Source organism: Canis aureus, chromosome 16 (genome assembly GCF_053574225.1).
Source record: "Canis aureus isolate CA01 chromosome 16, VMU_Caureus_v.1.0, whole genome shotgun sequence".
NCBI classification, from domain to species: domain Eukaryota; kingdom Metazoa; phylum Chordata; class Mammalia; order Carnivora; family Canidae; genus Canis; species Canis aureus.
The window spans coordinates 35296614-35312798 of NC_135626.1; the positions used below are offsets into that span (position 1 = coordinate 35296614).

At 50.5% G+C, this 16185-nt stretch overlaps 1 protein-coding gene across 1 annotated transcript; it reads left to right on the forward strand.

Annotated features, from left to right (window-relative positions):
* The first annotated feature begins 2366 nt into the window (after positions 1 to 2366).
* TAC4 (tachykinin precursor 4) lies at positions 2367 to 10618 on the forward strand. Its single transcript, XM_077852378.1, has 5 exons — positions 2367 to 2697; positions 5846 to 5945; positions 7885 to 7917; positions 8864 to 8935; positions 10144 to 10618. Exons 1-5 carry the CDS (start codon positions 2581 to 2583, stop codon positions 10173 to 10175), a joined length of 354 nt encoding a protein of 117 aa, XP_077708504.1. The 5' UTR covers positions 2367 to 2580; the 3' UTR covers positions 10176 to 10618.
* The last annotated feature ends 5567 nt before the right edge of the window (positions 10619 to 16185 follow it).

Below are 16185 nucleotides of genomic sequence, written 5' to 3' on the forward strand. Positions count from 1 at the left end.
GCAGGGATCCCTGCCACCAATTCTTACTGTCACCTAGAGCAAGCCCAACCTGCCTCAGATACTACATCTGTAAATGAAGGAGATGAAAAGCGAAACTCTTCCCTGTAAGGAAGAGCTCATCAACAACAGTGGAAAACCCAAAGTGGAAGGCCACACCCTTGGGGAAGTTCAGTGGGAAGCTGAGTGACTGTCATCTGGAGTGTTGGGACAGACCAAGAGCCCAGGGCTGCTGGAGCCAGAATCAGGCTGAGCTGGGGGATCTGCATTTTAGCACATGCCATAATTCTCAAGCCATCAGTTTGGGATTCACCAAAGAGATTGCTGGAGGGGAGTGGAGGGGGTATGTTGGGGGTGTCTGCCCCCAAACCTCCACACCTGCCCTCATCCATCTCTGCTATCACTGGCCTGGACTCAGAGTGACAGCACATTTCTTAAGGACCCACTGTGGGCCAAGCACATTCATATCACAGCTGCACTCTCAGATAGCTCTTGGCGTAACACAGCCCACCAGCAGGGCTGCCCTCGCCCAGCCGTCCCCTCTAGGAGAAATGGAGCACAGACCTTCCTCCAGGGGAGCAAAGGCCTCACACCAGGCTGTGAGGCTCAGTGAACAAAGCAAGGGCTGGACTTCGCATCCATTCTCCCTCTGGGTTGCCACTCCTGCACCACCCCCGCACAGAGCCACAGGAGATGTAAGCGGGAGATACTGGGAAAGCCAAAGAAGAGGACCAATCAATTCTTGCTGGAGTCAGGAATAGACTCAGAAAAACTCTATTGTGGAGGTGACCATGAAGCAGGCCCTTTAAGAATGGGTGGGAATACACCAGGTGGAAAAGGAGGTCCAGGCAGAGGCAACAAGCCAAGGTCAAGGTGTGGGGCAGGGAGTCTCAGTCTCATCTGGGAACAGATGGTGCAGCTTGTCTAGGACCAGGGAATGGCTTTGGGGCAGATGGGGAGGGGGCACGTCCTTCTCTAAGCCAGCACATACTAAGCTGAACATAGCTTCCCTGCCAACCATAGGTCTCTTCTGGACTATGAGATGTTAGAAGACAGGGTTGGCATCTTATTCATCCTCTGTAACCCCGTGCCTCACCCAGGCAGTAATAGTAACAGTAATGACAGTTAACGGTGTGAAATATTTACCTCCTTGCTCTGTGCTAAGGATGCATAACCTCATTTCTTTTTTAAAAAAAATTTAATTATTTATTTGAGAGAGAGAAGACAGAGGGAGAGGGAGAAGTAGACTCCCCACTGAGCAGAGCCTGATGTGGGGCTCTGATCCCAAGACCCCGAGATCATGACCTGAGCCAAAGGCAGATGCCTCAATGACTGAGCCACCCAGGCACCCCACATGGTCTCATTTCATTCTACAGCAACTTTGGAAATAAGTTATATTGTTAATCTCATTTTACAGATGAGGATTCTAAGGTTTAGAGGGGTTAAGTGATGTGTCAAGGTCACACAGCTATTTAGTGGTGCAGCTAGGGTTGGAATTCAGGTCTCTGACCACAGGATCCTTGTTCTACACTGACAGATGGACAGAAAGATGGATGGATGGATGGATGGATGGATGGATGGATGGATGGATGGATGGAGGGATGGGTGGATGGAGGGATGGATGGTTGGAGGGGTGAAGAGATGGGTAGATGGCTGGTTGGATGGACGGTTGGAGGGATGGAGGGATGGAGGGATGGATGGATGGATGGATGGATGGATGGATGGGAGACAGGGAGGAACTAAGTAGAGAAGGGCCTTGAAAGCCATGCTAGGAAGCCCAAACATTATGCCACGGGCCATGGGAGGACATTGGGAGGCTGTAAACAGGAAGACACATGTCAGGTTAGGGCTTTAGAAAGATCATTTTGACAGCAGTGGGAAGTAATTTAGAGCTGATGACACTTGAGCAGGAGGCCATTTTTCTAGCAAACCCCAGTTCTTCCTTATGAGGAGCTTTACCCCTTTAAGTGCTATGTTACTTCTCTTAGGGCAAGATGTCCATTTCTATACACACATGGGAACCCCCGATGGAGGGGAACCTCGGGAAGGGGGTGCGCTGTGATGGGGAGACAAGTGGTAGAACATTGAGTTCTGGAGCCAAGGCCTCTCTTACAGGGGAGCAGAGCACTAGGAAGGGAGGAGCCACACAGTCCTCCGCCCCATGCCCAGGATGAGAAGGCCCCCTCGGGCTTCCAGCCAGGCCCCCACACAGTGCCCCATTGTGCACCTGCCACCAAGGGAATGCAGCCAAAGGTGAGGCCAGTGTTGCATCAGAGTGCTAAGCCCTGGGATCAAGTGCAGGGGTGGCAGTGGAAGAGGTCTGGTCCCTCCTCTCGTATCATCGGCCTTTCCAGCCAGCCAGAGAAGGAGGGAAGGGAGTCACAGGAAGTGGCCCCAGGGGCCAGATAAGCCCAAGGAAAAGCAGGGTAGCTGGAAGGATAGAGAATAGGTGGCGCTTCCCCCCTCACACACGCCCCCAAACACACACTAAAGGAGCCAGAGAGAGGACGCAGACCTGTTGGTGGCAGCATCTTCAGGCCAAGAGGGGCTTCCAGAAGGTCCCAGGACAGAGCCGTACTCGCTATGCTGCTCTGCGTCCCCCTGCTTCTCCTGATGGGGCTGTCTGCATGCACTGGGACAGCTGCCGAGGACCTGGCAGTGGGAGCTGAAGCAGGGTCCTGGATAACCTTGACCCTGGAGGTACCTCGGGGCTGATCTGCTGTGGAGGGGTGGGGGGTGGATCCCCTCCACGGCTGCGCATCGTTAACCACGTTGCCTGGCCTGGCAGGGGCACATGTACATGGCAGCAATGGTGTGTGAGTATGTATCTGAGTGTTTGTGTTTTATTTCACACATCCTATGTTCCTGGCACTGTTTGAAAGGCTTCCTAAGTATTAACCAGTTTAACCCTCATATCAACCTTGTGGGGAAGGCACCGTTACTATCCTCATTTCACAGATAAGAAAACTGAGGCACAGAAAGGTCAAACAGTGTGTACAAGGTTATGCAGCTTCAAGAGCACGACTGCACGTTTGCCCAAGGTCAGATTCGGTGTGTCTGTCTATGCATCAGAGAACATTTTCCAGAATTTCCCTTCAAGGGGGTCAACTGGGGCAGGATCACTCTTTCATTTCACGTGTAGAAACTCTTATTTCCTGGTAAGTACTCAGTTTGATTGCCACTGTCTTCTACTAAACTGACCTGAATGCTGTCACTGGAGAGAAATCTCGAAATTCTGCACACGGCTTGTGTTGCACCCGTCTGAAGACTAAGATCCTGAACTTGGGCTGCTCCCAAGCAGACAGAGGAGCGAGGCCAACAGACCAAATAGGATCAGTGCTCAGTGGGGGCTTTCAGGAGGGCAGATGGGACAAACCTGAGCCTGGCTTTTCCAGTCCTGGGATGGTTAGGACCCTGGGGCCACTGCAAGAGCCATCGAAAGAACTGCCATTTGTGGCGAGTTTCCTTCCTGCTCTGTCTGAATGTGGAAATGTGTGTAGTAGAGAACACAGCAGGACCCACCTGGGTTCAAGTCCTAGCTTCTCTGCAGGCTCTGTGTGACCTTGGGAAGGTCGCTGATGCTCTCTGGCCATGAGTTTCCACACCTGTGAAATGGGAGGAGAGGGAAGTAGATCCCCAAGGGTCTTCTCAAGTATTTTTTTTTTAAGATTTTATTTATTTATTCATGAGAGACACACAGAGAGAGGCAGAGACATAGTCAGAGGGAGAAGTAGGCTCCTCGCAGGGAACCTGATGCGGGACTCGATCCCAGGACCCCAGGATCATGACCTGAGCCAAAGGCAGACGCTCAACCACTGAGCCACCCAGGTGCCCCATTCTCAAGCTTCGACATGCTTTGCAGAGTCCGAGTCAATCACCATAGGAGCTGGCCCAGGGAAGCTGAGCGGTGTGACAGGGAGCTCTCTACATCATCCACTTCACCTTGTGCTGCTGGGCTTTCCACCTGTGAGCACATCCCCCTGCAGCTGGGTCTCATGCCTCTTCTGTTTGCCAAGACATGAGAATGGGAGTAAAGGAAACATTCACACAAGTGAGGCAATGGAAGGAAGGAACGAGACGGTGTCAGGATGACCTGATCACCTTGCCAGCTCTGCGGGCTCCCTCACCTGCAGTTTCCCTGAGCTAGGGATTTGGGTTAAATGCATAAGGAAGCCTTCAGTAGGGGAAGAATCTTTCCTGAAGGAAATGGAACCAGCGTTCAGAAACCCAGGGAGGTAGGGAGAGAAGCTTAAGTCTTATTTAACTCATAAGTAGTTATCCTCTCCAGCTTGCATTTGAAGGCTGCCTTTTACCCAGGCAACGTGGTTTTCATGAGCTTTTCAGAAAGGAGTCCAAATCTCCAAAGAGACTTTCCCAGTTCCTGGCCAGGCTCGGCGACTCCTGCCCAAGACAAGCTGCCCCAGCCCTTGACATCCTGGGCTGCAGAGTGGAAGTGACTGAATCAGTCCAGGGCTCAGAGAACAACCCACTCCTGGTCCTGAATGTCAGGACCAGGTCAGCCGTGAGAGGCAAAGGGGTTCCCACTACACCCCAGCCAGGTCCCTGTGGGTCTCAGGTGCTCCAGTGCCACCCCTGGGGAAGGCGGGGACTGAAGAATGCGCCCCTGAACCAAGCCCAGGTCCCATCCTCTTCGCAGGTGGTTTGGGATACTCTAGGGCTCTAGCTGTCTGTCTTCAGCCTTCCTGGAAAAGGAGACCCTGTCCTTCCCCCTCTTCTCAGACTGTCAGAGAGGGGGCCCCTCTTCAACATTCTGTATCCTACACAGGCTGTGTTCTAGGCTTTGTGGCAGGTTCAGGGCACACAGAGATGTGAGGATGGTCTAATGACTGTCACCCACTGTCATCCTCTCCATTAGCATGCATCTCTCCCTCTCAGCATAGCTGAGCAAGCCCTTTGGGGGCTCAGCTTAAGACCAGAAATGGAGGTGACTTTTTGGCCAACATCACAAAGGCTGATGGAAAGAATGAGAACTTCAATCCAGAGCCCTTGGCCCAGAACTTTCACCCCATCAGCTCAAGGATGAAAATGTCTCTGCTCAGACGAGTGGCCTCCATCCCAGGCCCTATACCCTATTCCCTGTGGGAGGCCCAGGCTGTGGGCTAGGGTAAATCTGGGACAATGTAGAGAGTATGGGGGGAAGAGAAGATAGCAGCAGTGAGAGTGGGGGTACCAGGGACGCCACCCTGCCTACGGGGTACCCATTATGAGTTCATCAGCTGCCCCTACCTGTCTATGTTGGAGACATTTTCTAAGATGGCACAGAACCCATGCTCTGGAGTCAGACTCCTTGAGTTCAGACTCTGCCTCCACTACTTTCTGTGTGACCTTGGACACATCACTTATGTCTCAGTTTCCCCATCTGTAGAGTGGGGATAAATCATAGTCACTATGTCATACAGTGGCTTCGAAGAGTAAATGAGATTTTGACTGCACTGTTTGAGCCTTTGAGCCAGATGACTGGGACTCAAATCTGGCTCCGTCTCTCACATCCTAGCTGGTGAGCTCATACAAACCAATGTCTCTGTGCCTCAGTGTTTTCATCTGTCAAAAGGTGACCATACCAGTTCTTACTTGGTGTGGTTTCAGTGAGGATTAAATGAGTTAATACATGAAAGTGCTGAGACTGGTGCTAGGGATGTAGTAGGTGGAATGTTAACTATGAATTATTGTGCCTAGGCGCAGTTTTGTGTCAAGAATGCACCAGAACCAGGTGCCAGCACAGAGCAAGTGGCGTGACACTGCTGTCGCTCAGGTGGCCCTCCCTGTCCATCTCCAGCCCCAGCCTCCCCTTCCCCCGGCTCTAACGATGAACTCTCTGCTTCTCCAGGACGGTGGCATCCCGGGCATTCAGCTCCAGCTCCAGCTCCAGGAGGTGAAGAGGGGCAAAGCAAGCCAGTTCTTTGGGCTGATGGGGAAGCGGGTGGGAGGTGAGTGACAAAGGTGGGTGCTGCCCAGCAGGGAGTGATTCTGAGTGGATTCGGAGACACCAAGCAGAGGCCCGGCTTCAAGCCCAGGCCCCCAGGGGCCGGTAGGTGTCACCCATGCAATAGTGTCCAAATGAATGATCAGCAAACCCTGACGCTTTGGAGAGTTCATTATGGCAGGCTATAGTGATAAACCTGGGATAATCTCTGGCACATCGGGGTGCAGTCACCTTAAGGGTGAGAGCAGTGCCTCCCACCCTGCTGCTGTCCTTGCCGTCCACACTAGGGATGACTCTGGAGAGAGGTGGTGAAGCTGGACATCAGTGTCTAGATGAGTGCACAGCCACCAGCCAAGCTCCAGTCGATTCTGTTTGACTCAGGGAAAAGTATTAAATTGAACCCGTGTTCTCTGAGGGCTCTCTCCATGTGGGAGTCATGTCCCAGGGGGACAAGGAGCAAATAGACTGGACAGTTTTCTCTTTTTCATTGTCAATGTTAACATAAACATAACATAAAACATGTGTGTATATATATATTATCTATATAATATATATACATGTCTGGTTGGGATTCCCTCTCCCTACCCTACACTCTCTCTCTCAAAAAATACATAATTTTTTTAAAAAGATTTTTATTATTTGACAGAAAGTAAGAGAGAACACAAGCAGGGGGAGCAGCAGGCAGAGGGAGAGGGAGAAGCAGGCTCCTGGCTGAGCAAGGAGCCCACCATGGGGCTTGATCTCAGGAATCTGAGATCATGGCCTGAGCTGAAGACAGACACCAAACCAACTGAGCCACCCAGGTGCCTCACACATGAATCTTTAAAACAAACCATCAGTAGGTGAATAGTCAAAATATATTAGGCACACCCATAGCTTTTGTGCCCATTAAAAAGGATGAGACAGATTTGTGGAAAGATATGGAAAGATTGCCAAGATACCAGGTAAGTGGAAGAAGCAAGTTACATAATGATATGCATGCTAGGAGCCTACTTGTTTGTTCAATTGGTTTTCTTTACACTTCATACTTTGGGGCGCCTGGGTGGCTCAGTTGATTGAGCGTCCAACTCTTTGATTTCAGCTCAGGTCATGATCTCAGGGTCATGAGACTGAGCCCTGAGTCGGGCTCCATACTCAGTGATGAGTCTGCTTGAGATTCTCTGCCTCTCCCTCTGCCTCTTTCCTTGCTTGTACTCTCTCTAAAATAAATAAGTCTTTAAAACAATAAAAAAACAATATATTTACGCACACATACATGCAAATACATAGGCAAATTTCTAGGATAAATATCAAACCATCAACAGTGGCCACATCTAGGCTGGGAAGTGGAAGTAAGGGAGAGAGAGTGAAAGGGACCTTAATTTTTACTGTATAAACCTCTCATTACTTGATTGCTTTTACAGTGGGCATGTACTCAAAGACTGCTTTTGTAATTAAAAAATATGCACATAAAAACAGAGAAAACTGGCTGGTGACCAAATACTTCTGGCCTTAGTCTTCTCCTCCACACAATGTGTTCTGGACTGGGCTGCTTCAGGATTCTCTTCCAAATCCAACACCCTGTGAGGAGCAGGGGATGGGGACAGAGGAGAGAGATATACTGAGCACCTAGTATGCTGACATGTGGTGACATCTCACAACAATGTCCCCGTTAGCACCAGTGGGAAAACTAAGATTTAGATAGGTTAAATACTCTTCCAAGGATGCCCAACAGCGACCAGGCACCAGTGACTCCGAAGTCTCTGCATTTGCTGGTTCTCCCACTGTCTCCTGCCTGGAGCAGCCAAGTGGCCCAGGTATACGAGGTCAGTGGGAAGTGACCGGAATTCCACTGACTACCCACCAAAGGCATCGAACCCCAAAGAGCCAGGAGCCCTTCCCGCCTTACACCAAGCCCCCAGGGAAGCAGTGTGGCCCTCATTCCTTCTTTCTCTTTCACCCAGGAATACCTCCTATCCAGCCAGAGAGAAGAACAGGTAAGTGTTGCCCAGACCTTTCTTCCCCCAGCACGTTCCCTGGGGAGGGCTGAGTTGGCCTGGCCACTAACAAGTCAGGGAGGTGGGGGAGATGCTCTGGCCAGGGGCACCCCAGGCTGGCGTTGGAGGAGGTAAGGCCAGCATGGTTTGGCCACTCACTAGGCTTCCCAATTGTTTCCTTAGAAAGGGGGTCTGTGCATACAGGGGGAGGAGTTGCAGGGATAAGGAGGAGACAGGATGAATCTAGTTCTGCCAAAGGTTCAAAATCACTTTGGGTCTAAAGCCCAGAATTGGAAAAACGAACCAATCCCATTCCCCACACTGCACCTAGAAGGATCTGAAAAGTGCAAATCTGAGCAGCCAGTACGCCACTCAAAATCTTTGCTGTAAAGGGGGAAAAAAAAATCAAAAGAAAACCAACCAACCCTTAGCCACCACACCCTCAGTACTCTCTGAGGATCAAGTCCAATGCTCTGACGACTCACCACATCCTCCAAGCCCCACCTCTCCTTCCCCGACTGCGGGCTCTACCCGACGGAGCTGGTCCCCACGGCCTGGGCGCCATGCTGTCCTTGGCACGCTGTCCCGCACTACACTGCAGGGTCATGTGGCTGGTGTCCCCAGAGCAGAACCCCTCCCACCACGGGCAGTAGCAGGACTGCCACTTCCTCTGTGCCCGTAACACAAGCAGTTGCTATTAGAGGTGCCCACTAGGTGTCTGTGCAAGGAAGGGCAAAGGGAGGGAGAATGAGGGAGAAAGAGGTGGGCTTCAATGAAGGAATCAGTCAACGAATGAACCAATCCACGGTTTTTCCGCCAACTCCCAGGATGCTTGAGGAAGGACTGCATTTATGAGGCCCCAACTCTGGTCCTGGCCCTGCCATGCCCTTCTTGGGTCCCAGGACGGCCTTACTCTGCTGCCCTCTTTCTTCTCTGTGTCTTCTAGGTCCACCACCAGGGCACCAGCAAAGACCAACAGAGCAGAGCCTCCTGGGCAGGGTGGGGCCATCTCCGGAAGGTAGGTGAGAGCCTCTGGTGGATGGCAAGGGCCTCATGAGAAAGTGACCAGATGCCTTGCTGCCAGTTTCCATGGTGGGGGCCAGGCAGTCAGCCAGCCAGAGCAGGCTCCCCACAAGCCATTAGGCAGATGTCCGGTAGAAGAGAGCAGTTGAGGCGCAGGGAGGTGGTCCCTTTGGTGATCCAGATTTGAGACAGCCAGAGTCCTGAGCTGCACCCTCTCCACCCCCAACACACTCTGCTCCCCCTCTCGGACCAGCTGAAGCCACAGAGAATGATGTATGTTTTTTCAGACCCTGGAATATCCCCCTTATTCCCTCACTGATGAGTGATTGTAAGAAAGTCATGCCTTTAGTCTTAAGATATTTCCTGTCTTCAACAATTGTGTGGATCACTCTGGGAGGGGTCACACCCTCAGCAGTTATCAGCTAACACCTTCTGGCAGCGGCCACAACCCCAGTGGGTCCAAGGGTACATTCAATAAATGGATGAACAGGCCTGAAGGTAGGTAAGTGAACCAGGCGGCGGTGAAAGATCCGAAGCTCAAGGCAGCCGCCATGGGAGAGGCTCAGAGATAGTGAGCTCCCGTCTGCCCTCACTGATGCCTGACCCCTTCCCCTGGAATGCATCCTCTAGCAGGGTGCCTTTCTAGCTTCCCTGATAGAACACCTGCTCCTTCCAATATAGGCTCTTGGGAACAGAGATGGCAAGCCCTCTATTTCTCCCCTGAGATTCTTTTCTCAATGTCTGTGCTGTTCTATTTTAAGGGCCAAGGAAGTCACCCCAGTACCAAAATGGAAATGAATGTCCCTCCATGCAGTTTGTGGGCAGGAATCCCCTTCTCAGGGAAGGAAAGCAGCTTGCCCAAAGTCACACAGTGAGCAGCTGGGCCTAAAGCTGGGTCTCCCATCACCTAGTCCACAGAGCCTTCCGCATCTCTAGGAGGGCCTTTGGACTTTCAAATACTGGATTACCACTTACCTCCTTTTAGAGAGAATAGCTGAAGGCTGGCTCATCTGTGCCCTGGAGCCGCTTGAGATTGAGAACTGGAAGATAGGGCAGATGAATTTGTAATGGATTGCCTCAGATATCTACAGCCTGAGTTAGGGAGATGGAGGGCCCAGGGAGAAGTGACTAGGGAAGCCTTCCAAGGGTGGAGGACACAGACAAGGTTCCTGTAACCACTGTCATGTACGGAACTCTCCCCAGGCAGAGAGGATGAGGACCAGGGGCCAGAGTGAGAGCCCCCACCACAAACTCTGCAGAGGACTAAACCCTGCTCCTGCCCTGGATGTTACAGCTGACAGCCAGCCACACCAACCTCTTCTCCATGTGTCTCCTGTGCCCGATAATGGTGTGTCCCACCCAGCCTCACTGAACTCACTGCGGTTCCTTCCCTGTCCTCAGCCCTAAGCAGCAGTGATGCACACATGCCCTGTTGCAGTTGCAAGCTGGAGTGACCCTGCCCTCCCTCAGTGCTCAGTCCCCATCTCACTGCTAAGCAGGGCCAAGTGTCACCCACTTCTATGTCTCCTGTCCTGCAACCTAGTAGGGGCTCAATAAATGGACAAACAGCGAGTAGTTTCTTCTCTGGTACAGAGCAGAGAGCAGGAATGGCCTGGGCTCTACACCCTGCCCAGTGATTTGGCAACGCAGGCCGGAGTCGGGCCTTTCCTGAACTGCAAAGGGCAATAGTCAACAGCCCTGGTTCCCACCTTCAGATGGGAAAACACAGGTATGGAGGACAGCCTCCCGCCTGAAAGCAGACACCCTCTCCCTACTCATAGTCATCATCTCAACGCCCCAAATCCCTGGGTCTTCTGACCTGGAGAACTGGGTCCCAGATCCTTCATCAATTCTCGTGTATAACATGGCTATTCAACTAAAGGCTTTCCTTTTGGAACATAGGCAGTTGGTCATGCTCTGAGCACTGGGAAGAGCTCCAGAGGAAGGAAACATTTCCTACCCTCAGGGAGTCCCCAGTCTGATGGGGAGACCACTGTCACTGCGCTACTCCTGTGGTTAATGGGGAGGACGCAGAGGACCCTAGGATGCTTAGAGAGAGACACATCAGCCAGAATGAAATTGTGGAGGGCCAGGCTGGTAATAAGCAGGGAGGGCTGTGTGAAGGAACAAGAGAGACGGTTTGTTGTGAGCCCTCAGGCCTCCCCAGTGTTCCTCCTCCTACCTTGCTCTCAGTGAGCTGTATAGGAGTGGGGCAGTGCACGCCCTTTCCAGACACCACAGCAGGATCCCCCAGGTAACACACTATCAGATCCACTCCCCAACTCCTTACTTTCAGTGCCTGGTGCACACCCACCAGCCCCCATCTCCCCACCCACCAGTGCTGGGAGCCCAAGAGGCAGTTCACGGTCATAACCAAACTTGAAGGATCCTCAAAGATTAAAGATTTTATTTTTGAAGTTTGGGATGTTTAAGAGAAACTGGAGTCCCCAAACACGTGAGTTTCCCTCTGTGCCAGCACTTTGCCAGGAACCCAGATGGGACCAGGAAGATAGAAGAAGTAGAAGACAAATCTGTCCTTGGAGACCTAACACCTTCTAAGGGAGTTGAGATGTGCAAAGCCCATGCCTTGCTCTATTGGTCCTTTTCAAACCCACCTATGTTCCCTCAAGCTTCTGGTTTCTGCACATACCATTCTAGGGAGTTCTTACTCAGAGATCAATGTCTCTGTAAAGCCTTTCCAAGTTGGGAACCACCCATTCACCCCCTCCCCTGAGTTCCCAAAGTACCCTGCACATTCTTCCATGACAACACTTAACATATGATGTTCTAATTCTTGAGTACATGGACCACATCCGATTTATCTTTATCCCAGTGCCAGCACTAGCACTTGGCACACAGAGGTCCTTGGAAAGTTTTGTTGTTGTTGTTTTATTAAGATTTTATTTATTTATTCATGGGGGGGGGGCGGAGAAGCAGAGGGAGAAGCAGGCTCCATGCAGGGAGCCAGATGTGGGACTCGATCCTGGGACTCCAGGATCACGCCCTGGGCTGAAGGTGGCACTAAACCGCTGAGCCATCCAGGCATCCCAGGAGAATGTTTTGACAAAGGACTCACACTTTCTGTCCTCGCCAGGTCTGTCTCTAGAGAGCTATGAGGGAACCAAACTTAATGCAGGTACCTGAAATTAATAGCAGCTAAAACTTATTGCATACGCATCCTGTAGTTCTCAAACTCAGCATGTCCCAATGCTCAACTCTTCACCTACTGCCCCAACGCCAGTCCTCACTGTGGTGAGCATCTCCAGAAATGGTGCCTCTGTGTGCCCTGCTGCTCTATGAATGAGAAACCTGGGAGTTATCCTCCACTCCTCACTCCCAACATTGAAAATGTCCCCTAGCTCTTGGTTTCTCCAAAATCCATCTCAAACTCCTGCCCCCTCCACTACCATGGTTAATACAAACCAGTCTGCTCTTGCCTGGAGGGAAGCAGCCCTCCTTGCTTCCCATCTTACTGCCAGACCCACCTCCATCCATTCTCCATCTGGAGCATGACCTTTTGAAATGAGAAATTGTGTGTGTGGGGGGGGGGGTGGTGGAACATCTCTGGGTGGCTCAGTCAATTAAGCACCTGCCTTTGGCTCAGGTCATGATACTGTGGTCCTGGGATAGGGCCAAGCATTGGGCTCTCTGCTCAGCTGAGAATCTGCTTCTCTTCTTCTGCCTGCTGCTCCCCCTGCTTGTGTGTGGTCACAAATATTTTTAAAAATGAGAAATTGGGTCCTGCCATCCCCTGCTGACCACAGTTCAGCTCTTGGGATAAACCCGAGTTTATCTTGGGATAAACCTAAATCTCATTAAGGCCTCCAAGGCCCAGTGCTCACAGGTCATTCTTCACAAGCCTGGCTCTTCTCAGGCCCTTGCATACACCAAGGGCTTGCTTACAGTGGGATCTATACCTAAGTGCTCTCCACTGTCTGAACGCTGCCCCCATCCTGCCCCCATCCCTCCACTCTTCCTTGGACTATCTCCTCATTGTTCAGGTCCAGGATAAAGGCCCTTCCTCCAACAGGGTTTCCTCCATAACTGAGATCAACTACATCCCTCTAGTTCTACCCACACACCTTGTCCTTTGTCCCTTCATGGCACTGATCACAATTAGAAATTCTACGTATTAATATGTCTCCTACAGACACTTCAAGGGCCATGTGTTTTGTACAAATCAGGCATGCTGCAAAAACAATTTCCGTTCACAGTTACTATCCTTACTCCGTAGATGAAAAGCCACGTGCTTTAAGTTACACAGAGAATGGCAGAGCCAGGATTTGAGCCAAGGTGCCTTCACTTCAAACACCCAACCCGGGGCAGCCCTTGTGGCTCAGCGGGTTAGCACCACCTTCAGCCCAGGGCCTGATCCTGGGGACCCAGGATCGAGTCCCACGTCAGGCTCCCTGCATGGAGCCTGCTTCTCCCTCTGCCTGTGCCTCTCTCTCTGTGTGTGTGTCTCTCATGATTAAATAAAATAATCTTAAAAAAAAAAAAAAACAACCCACAAACACCCAACCCCTCCCTACCTTACTTGGTCTATGCCATAATCATACAGACCATTCTCTGGCAGAATTAAGACTTCACAAGGAATTACTTTTTAGCGGGGCCATTTCAACTCTTAGGAAAGAAACTTCCAAATATCTGCCTCCAGCAAACCAGTCTCTCAGGAGGATCCTTCCAGAGCAGATCACTTTAGGGAATGTTACTGTGTCCTCTTCTAGGAAAACCCCAAGGGAGGTTTTGAGAAGTTGTGATGTTAAGAAACATACTGATACTTTTTAACGGTCTTCCAAGCATATGACTACAGTATCCTTTTTGCCCATACTACTGCGCTCAATGGGCTTGGGAGGACTGTTGAAGTGGAAGATTTCCCAGTAAAAAGGGGAAAAGGGATAAAGACTAATCCAGTTGTACTTTGAGTTAGGTGTCAGAATGATGAAAGCTATGTAGGCTGTCAGCTTATGGAAAGCCTTGAAAGCGAGGCTCAGTGTGACCTTAATCCAATGAGGAAAGGGGAAGCCTGATGGATGAGCAGAGAAGTGACGAGCCACGTCTCGATAGGAGAACCTTCACTTTCCCGATAGTCTTCTGTAAGGAGGTAGCTAATATTCCCAGGCCAGGTAGGGAGGGGCCTCAGCCCCACCTTGACTGACAGTGCAAACAAACAGGGCTTGAACTGGCTCCCAGGGTGCCACTGGATGGAATAGGAATCACGCCCCCTAGAGTTACACAGGGTGGTGTCCCTCTGCCCAACACCTCAGGCAACGGGTAGATGGGACCTCCAAGCCAAACTGAATTCTACTCCTCTCATTTCCTGCACTTAACCCATTGCAGTGTATTGAACCATCCCCAAAACAATGGCTTATAAGCCTTTCTCACAATTCCCTTGGTTGGCAGGACTCAGCTGTGTTCCACTGGAGAGGTCTGGGATTCAGGTGCTACTGGCTACAGCTTCTCGGTCCTTGCATGCATGGTCTCTTACACAGTTTTGTTTACGTTAGCTCAGGCTTCTGGTGTGGAAATACTTCAGCTGGTTTCCAACAGCCAAAGCGGAAGCTGCCAGAATATCATATCTGACACATCCAATTAGTCAAAACAAGTAAAAAGTCAGGTCCACTCAAGAAGGAAAAAAATTCTTATTGGAAGGAGCAGAACACATACCCAGAAATGGCAGAAATTGCTGGTGGCCAGCTCTAGAGATGACCTAGGTTTGTGTGTGTGTGTGTGTGTCTGTGTGTATGTGTGAGACAAGAGTGTAGACTTCTAATAACATTGCAATACAAGCTGTTCCCAGAAACAAATACCCAGTTAAGAAAAGAGTAGCTTCTTGGAATGAATAGGACTTGTAACAGATAAAGGTGTTCTTAGAGAGAACAGCTGGGAGGAGGCATGGCCAATGTTGCCAAAGAAGCAGGTTATTTTCTCCACTCTTGGACATAAACACCCCAGTCCCCAAATGGTGACAGTATGACCTGCATGGACAACTACTGCACAAGACAGGAGAGACGAACCAGCACTAGAGATATTTGTCACCACTGGGCAGTCCTTTGTTTCCTTCTCAGTGACATTCACTGGCATTCTTAGAAGGTGCCACAAAGGGAGTGGGCAATTCTACTGACCCCATCAGCAGGAAACAGTCTGGAAGAGACAGCCATGCAAGTCTGTAGCAGAAAGTTCTAGGGCAAACTACGTGGATCTGGTACTAGAATTCAAGATCCTCACCAATAGCAAAGGGTAGTTTCCAGAATTCCTAGCACACATACGTATTTAGCAAGCAAAGGAGTTTTTGCTTTAATAACATTACAGAACCCTGGTCAGCATTTCGAATATACATGCACCTGCGAAGCATGGGAGGAAGTGGAGACACAAAGGGCTGGGCCTGATCCCTTAGTCACTCCACTTCACTCAGTGGTACCTGTTGGTTTGAGCCTGCACACTCACATCCCAGCTGAGGGTCTCAGAGTGAGTGAAGGCAAGGTTCACAACTGCTCACAGAAGCTTTCTTATACCCAAGTTTTCTTAACCCCAGTATGAGAATGGAATTCGAAAGCTCCATTTCCTGAACTGTAGACAAACGTGCATTTTTGCATCACATGTGTTCAAGATCCAATGCTAGGATTTTTCTCAAAAGGTCTAAAGAGGGAAAAAAAAAAAAAAGGTAAAGGAGCCCTGCTGAGATACACTGCTTGATCCTGGCACTACACACAAACTGCTGCTGGAGGGCCATTTGGCTTATCAATTGGCTCTTCAGACCAAGGCAGGTTTAGAACTACCCTTGAAGTGACCTCTAAGATGCTTTCTGTTCTGTAATCCCAGAGTGTGTGCTGTAAGCAAGCTGTGGTCTTTTTCTAGCAGCCTTTGACATGAAGCCCCAACCCTGATCTAAACCAACTGTCCTCACGTCAATTCCGCTGAGGTCATTCCTAACCCTAGGCAGGAAATCTGCCTAGAACTGCAGGGACAAAACAAAGTTAAGTCAAAAGCATCCTCTTGTTACATAAAGGGTAAACCCAAAGATTTGACTCACTATTCCCCCCTGTGAGAAATAGGGACAGGCAGAGGCATCAGAGGCCTCAAGATGGCATTAATGCATCTGGAATCTGAGAATCAGGGCTTGGTTCCCATAATCCAGCTGCAAGACCACTGAGCCTCCACCTTTGCCAAGAGAAGAACGTCCACCTTACAGAGGTGTGGTGAGGGACACCAGTGAAGAGCCAGTCCTTATTCAATAGTTTTCCT